At 37.4% G+C, this 5,732-nt stretch overlaps 1 protein-coding gene across 1 annotated transcript; it reads right to left on the bottom strand.

The window, feature by feature from the left end:
• Positions 1 to 244: 244 nt before the first annotated feature.
• LOC107952252 (protein TRANSPORT INHIBITOR RESPONSE 1-like) lies at positions 245 to 3,590 on the bottom strand. Its single transcript, NM_001327598.2, has 3 exons — positions 2,893 to 3,590; positions 1,550 to 2,045; positions 245 to 1,474 (listed from the first exon to the last, which is right to left on the bottom strand). Exons 1-3 carry the CDS (start codon positions 3,357 to 3,359, stop codon positions 677 to 679), a joined length of 1,761 nt encoding a protein of 586 aa, NP_001314527.1. The 5' UTR covers positions 3,360 to 3,590; the 3' UTR covers positions 245 to 676.
• Positions 3,591 to 5,732: the final 2,142 nt, after the last annotated feature.

Raw genomic sequence — 5,732 nt, 5'->3', positions numbered from 1 at the left:
TGCTTCTTCTTGTAATGCAAAAGCCTGTTTGGGAACACTAAGAAAATGGGAGGGGCTCATCTTTTAGCAGAGAAAGGCAGCCTTCCTCCTTTTTTTTTTGGAAAGACTCATTCAAGCTTTGACAATACCTTCGCATGCATTGTTTGGTCCAATTCTTGTCTCTACAACTGCATGGAGGTGTAATAAGAGCAACTCAAGCTCCCAACATACTGATGTCAATGATCAAAATATCATACATAGAGGATGAGGGCTGAATACTCTCAACTTTTATTACTCCACTAAGTCTAACAATGACAACATTAAGTCCACTAGATGATTACTACCCCCAAAATAAAAGGCGACAGAAATCCATAAACATCCAAAATTCTATAAATTGTATTAGATGGTAACAATGGGGAAACAAATAAAACCTTTGATTGATTACACAACAACCGGAGTTTCCATCTTTTTATTAATTTTTTACGTGGTGTACCCGATAGCTCAGGCAAGGGCGACACGTATGGCAATCTAGCTCTCAAAGCCTTGAACAGCCTCCATATTATGTTCCCACTCCAATCATGTCTGCGCCATTATATTAGGCTGCATAAAACTGAACCGGGAACAATGAGTAACGCAATGAACATGTACCTGAGACATTCATTCTTGAGATCAATCGAGCTGAATCCAAGGAAATTTCTCATGAAAGCCTCAATCCAGAATCTTCATCCATTGTCCAAACAAAAGGAGGCATGTCGAACCTTGGCCCTGCAATGGACCTATATATGTAGAGCTTATCAACTGGGCAGTTCTCTGGTCTTGAATCAGGAGGTCCCCTCTCATCTATAACTTCAACATTCAACCTTGGCATCTTCTGACCTAGCAGCTTACATGCTGCGAAGCTCACAGCGCAAGAAGACATCCAAAGGGATCGCATTGTCTCCAGCTTTGCAGCATTGGCCAAAAGAGCCTTGTCACCAAAGGGGCAATCTCTGATCTCCAGTTTCCGAAGGCTTTCACACCCGGAAAGCACATGATGTAGTCCCAAATCACTATCTCCTGCAAAAGCCACAGACAGCATCTCAAGTTTCTTCGCGTATGTCCCAATATATTCGAATACACGATCTGTAAGAAGACCAGAGAGGGAAAGACGCCTGAGATCCTTGCAGTACTGAACAATGGCTCCAAAACCAACATCAAGTGGCTCGAGAGTCAGGTAATCAGCTGTTTTAGGCTCAATTATACAAAGGCGAAACCTTGTGAAGTTTGGACGGCTACGAGCAATGGTAACTAATGCCTCATTAGACATTCGGCGGCAGAAGTACAATACTGATTGTAGCTTGGGACAACCCAAAGATACGGCAACAAGGCCCTGTTCTGTCAAGGACACATTTGGCTCTGCACCAAATGGATCAGATGGAAACACGCGTAATTCTTGCAAGTCCTTGCAACTAGATGCAAGCACCTCAAGCCCACTATCTTCAATGTAATCAAGTACCTGTGAACATAACCTACGTTAAGAATGAAAAACCAGATGCAAATACATAAACCAGCATTACCATAATAAGCTTACCAATAGGCGCTGCAAATTCGGACAGTGGCTTACAAGCTTGATAAGATCAGGACTTTGTATAGTAGCATAGCTCAGGTTCAGTGATGTTAATTTAGAGCAGACAGGGTAAATGGCAGGAAGGTAATCCGGGATCACATCCCAAAATCCAGACAAGCTCTTTAGTTCCTTGCAACTAGAAAGCACCCCGGCCAAATCTGAGTAGACATCTGGCCGTACATCAGCCGTGTAGGTACCAGTACCGAATTCAACCAGCTGCGGTGCATGACGTAAAATGTTGGCAATCTTATCCAGGGGCACCGCACGGTTGAGCCGAAGAGTCTTGAGGTTAGTACATCTATGCACCAGACGTTCCAACGCTGAAAAACTAGCTTCATCAGACCCTAAGCAAGAAATGTTAAGGGACACCAGTGATGTGTATGTTTCGGGAAAATGACTGAGCCAATGCGCACTCAAATCATCCACTTCACAGTCTCGCAAGTCCAGCTCTTTCAGATTCCTACATCAGCAAGCAGATTGATTTAGAGAAAATAAAAATGAAAGCTCAAATCAATTCTACCTGAGTTGAATCCAAGAACACCAATGTTGAACAAAATTAAAAGTTCATCACTGTCATTATCATTGAAAACGACTTGATTACAAGGCTAAAGTTACCTTTTTTATATACAATTGAACTTGCATCAAAAGAAAATTGAAGTAACATAAATCTTCACAGCTCTCTAATAAACCAAAAACAACCAAATAATTGTAGGATGATAAGAAAAAAAATAAACCATCAGAATCTTCAGTAATAGCTATGGAAAAATTATTCCCTCAATCCCCAACTCAGCAAAAAGTTTACCCAAAGACAAATATTATTGGTTTTATATAAACAACAAATCACGAGAAAAGGAATATAATTAAAGAGCATAAACAAGTCCACATTTCACATGAAGAAACCATCCAAAATAATGAAAACAATACTCAAAAACGAATCTGCTGATATCAAACAAAACAAGGTATCGAAGAGGTAAAAAAGAACATGTGATTTTCATTAGATATTCTTAAAAAGAACCCCCACTTGACCTCAGATCTGAGAAAAGCAAAAGCTGAAATAACTAAGACAACTAGAACACGAGACCAAACTCCTAAAAGTTCTTCACATCTTTGTTTTAAAAAAAAATAGTTCATGGGAATGAATAAAAACTAATTCAAGAAAAATGTAGCTAAAACCAAAAACAAATTGGGGAAAAGCTCTACTTTAACTCCCACAAAGATGAAAACTTCAACTCCTTTTCTCAGCTAAAAATGAAAACAAAAAAAAAATCCCGAAAAAGGAGAAAAGAATAAAGTTTCATCAAACTCACTTGCAGCTAGCAGCAATGGCAGCGAGACCATCAGTTGAAAACCCTTCACAAGAAGAAAGCACCAATACTTTGAAGTTCTTAAACGACTTAGCAATAAGCTCCAAGCTTTCGTCGGTAACGACCATCCTTTTAAGTCGAATCTCTTCGAGCCAAGGATAAGCTCCAGCCATCTCCGCGATCCAAGGAAACACGTAACCTCCCCATCCGTCCGGCACCAGATTGAAATCCGCAAAGTGCGGTTTCCCTTTCAACTCAATGGATCTAAACTCGGGGAAACGTCTGATCACCATCCTTGGGCTCACAGCGTAACAGTTCCCCACAAACACTTTCCTCCGACACCAACGCTCGATCTCGTACCACGATTTACACACCATCGACACCGCGTTCCGGTCTTTATCTGATTGTATGAACGAGAACACATGCTCTAGCACCTCGTCTGGGAACGAAAACGCCATTTTCTTATGCATTAATTAAACCTCGAATAAAAGGAAAAAAAAAACCACACACACAAAAAAAAATGAATGAAGGCTTTTGATAGGAAAGGATGAATTTTTTTATCTCGATTTTGGTCTTGGGTTTGGGTAGGATTTGCGTTTACTTAAGGTTTAGAGTTTGTTTTTTGAGATCTGAAACGCCATTAACGAAGCTTATAGGGGGAGCAGAGGCTGGGAGGAAGCTATTGAGAGAGAGAAAGAAAGTGAAGTCAAAGACAGACACAATGGACGAGAGAGGATAAGGATTTTTATTTTTGTGTTCGTAAGAATGGTTAGATTTTAACCATGGTTAAATTAGTCATGGGAAATAAAGGACAAGCGAGAGAATTTCAATTTTTTTTTTGTGGGTCTGCTTAGATACTGATGGGCGATTAGGAAAGTAACACGTAGTGATGGAGAGATGTGGGCCGTAGGATAGACGATGAGAGAGGTTCTTATCCGTCGACGACTAAGGGGAGCCGCATAAAACGGGTATATGGAAGAGATGTGGGGCAGTGGCACAGCAGTAGCAACGAGTTGGATATTTATAACTTTTTTCATATAATTTATAAATTTAATTTCATTTATCATTTGTATTACCTTTTGATTATACCTAAATTTTAAAAGTATATTTTTTTATTAAGTAGATTTACCATTTGTATTACATTTAAGTAGAAAATAAATATGAACAAGAACAATGCGAATTTAAGTAACAAATATACAAGTTCAAATTTGTTATGAATATTAAATTTAATTATTATTATTATCTATATTACCTAAATTCGTATAAAAACAAATAGGATGTCCACGTATAACCATCCTACATCAAGCACATGTTTAGCGAGATTTTGAATAAATATCGGAAGGAAAAAAGGAACGAGATATTGGAGGGGCTGATAAAGTGTGATGATGTGTAGGGAGAGAATGGTGGTGCAAGGAATCTCATGATTCACGTAGCAGGGCTGGATCTGAGGGGTCGGATATTGCGGGGACCGCAAGAAAGGGGTTAAAAATAAATAATGAGGAATGATCTGATGTGAAATCTTGTTGTCATGACATCACGGCAGTCCAATCATATACAATTGTTTGCATTCAAAATCATGCTATCATTGTCCCCGCGTACAACCCGCCCTATTTATTCATCTCCAACGGCCTTGATTCATTTCATCATTATTGATCAAGTATAAATAAAAATTATTTTCTTTTTATAATTTAGATTTCACATGTCTATAAAAGGGATGAGTCATGGAAAAACGAATGGAGTACGAACGGGTGCACCATGCACCTTGATCAAGACCGTCTGATCAGGTTAACCTTTTCACAGTGTACGGTCGAAATACACAGAACCCGGAAAAAAAAAAGCTTTCCAAGTAGTAATTAATAAATATTAATTTTTACTGCAAAGGGTAAAAAATAAAAAGAAAAGGTTAAAGAGTCCCCACAATTACAACCGGCTGCACGTACATGTCTTCAGAGAAAATAATTGACTCTTTAACTGGTTTTGTAAAATAACGAAAATACTCCTCATCTTACCAAACTATTCGCCCTCCCACTTCAATTGAACAAAAGGGTAGTTTTGTCAGTTGGCGAAAAGGACATGGATTTTGGGGTTGCACTGTCTTGGCATGGAGTCCCTTGAGCTGTCCCTTTTATGTAGAAAAAGCTGAGAGGTTAAAACTCAACGGCCCAGATCTAAAGTTGCTAAAAAGAAGAGATTTGAACCGTCGGATGGCTTCTTCAGATAAGCGTCCTTATCGATCGCAACTGTAAAAGCTTGTCTCTACCTAAAGTATATACAGTACATACATTATATACAAAAAATATATTTTTAAATGAAATTCATTTATTTTCTTAAAACTAATTCTTAAATAATTTGCCCTGAAATTTAGATAATAATTTGTTTAATACAAATAGGAAATGCTCGGGACGGTCGCATGCACAGTCCATTTCATCCCTCGTCATTTTACAGAACCACGTCATCTCATTCGTTTTAGAAGTTATCTTTTTTTTTTACTCTCTCAATTAAAGAAGTTGTCTTCACTAAGTTATATAATATTTTTTATATTTACACAAAAAATTATAAATTAATTCGAATTTTCATTTTGCGAAAAAAATTCAACTGAATAATTTTATTTAATAGCTAAATCGAAATCAAATCAAAATTAACGAAATTGAATCACTACCAGCAACTTTTCAGGTAGTATTGTAATTATCATTGGAATCCACATTTGACTTATATAATATATAAAGTATTAAATTAATCAATATTTCAATTCATTTTTATAATTTTTTTTGAAAGAGTTATAATTACAAGAGTAATTATATTACAAAGCACAATAGATCAAAAAGAGAAATATATCTATATTT

The sequence above is a fragment of the Gossypium hirsutum genome, chromosome A08 (genome assembly GCF_007990345.1).
Source record: "Gossypium hirsutum isolate 1008001.06 chromosome A08, Gossypium_hirsutum_v2.1, whole genome shotgun sequence".
Taxonomy (NCBI): Eukaryota; Viridiplantae; Streptophyta; class Magnoliopsida; order Malvales; family Malvaceae; genus Gossypium; species Gossypium hirsutum.
This window is presented reverse-complemented; position numbering and strand designations above follow the sequence as displayed.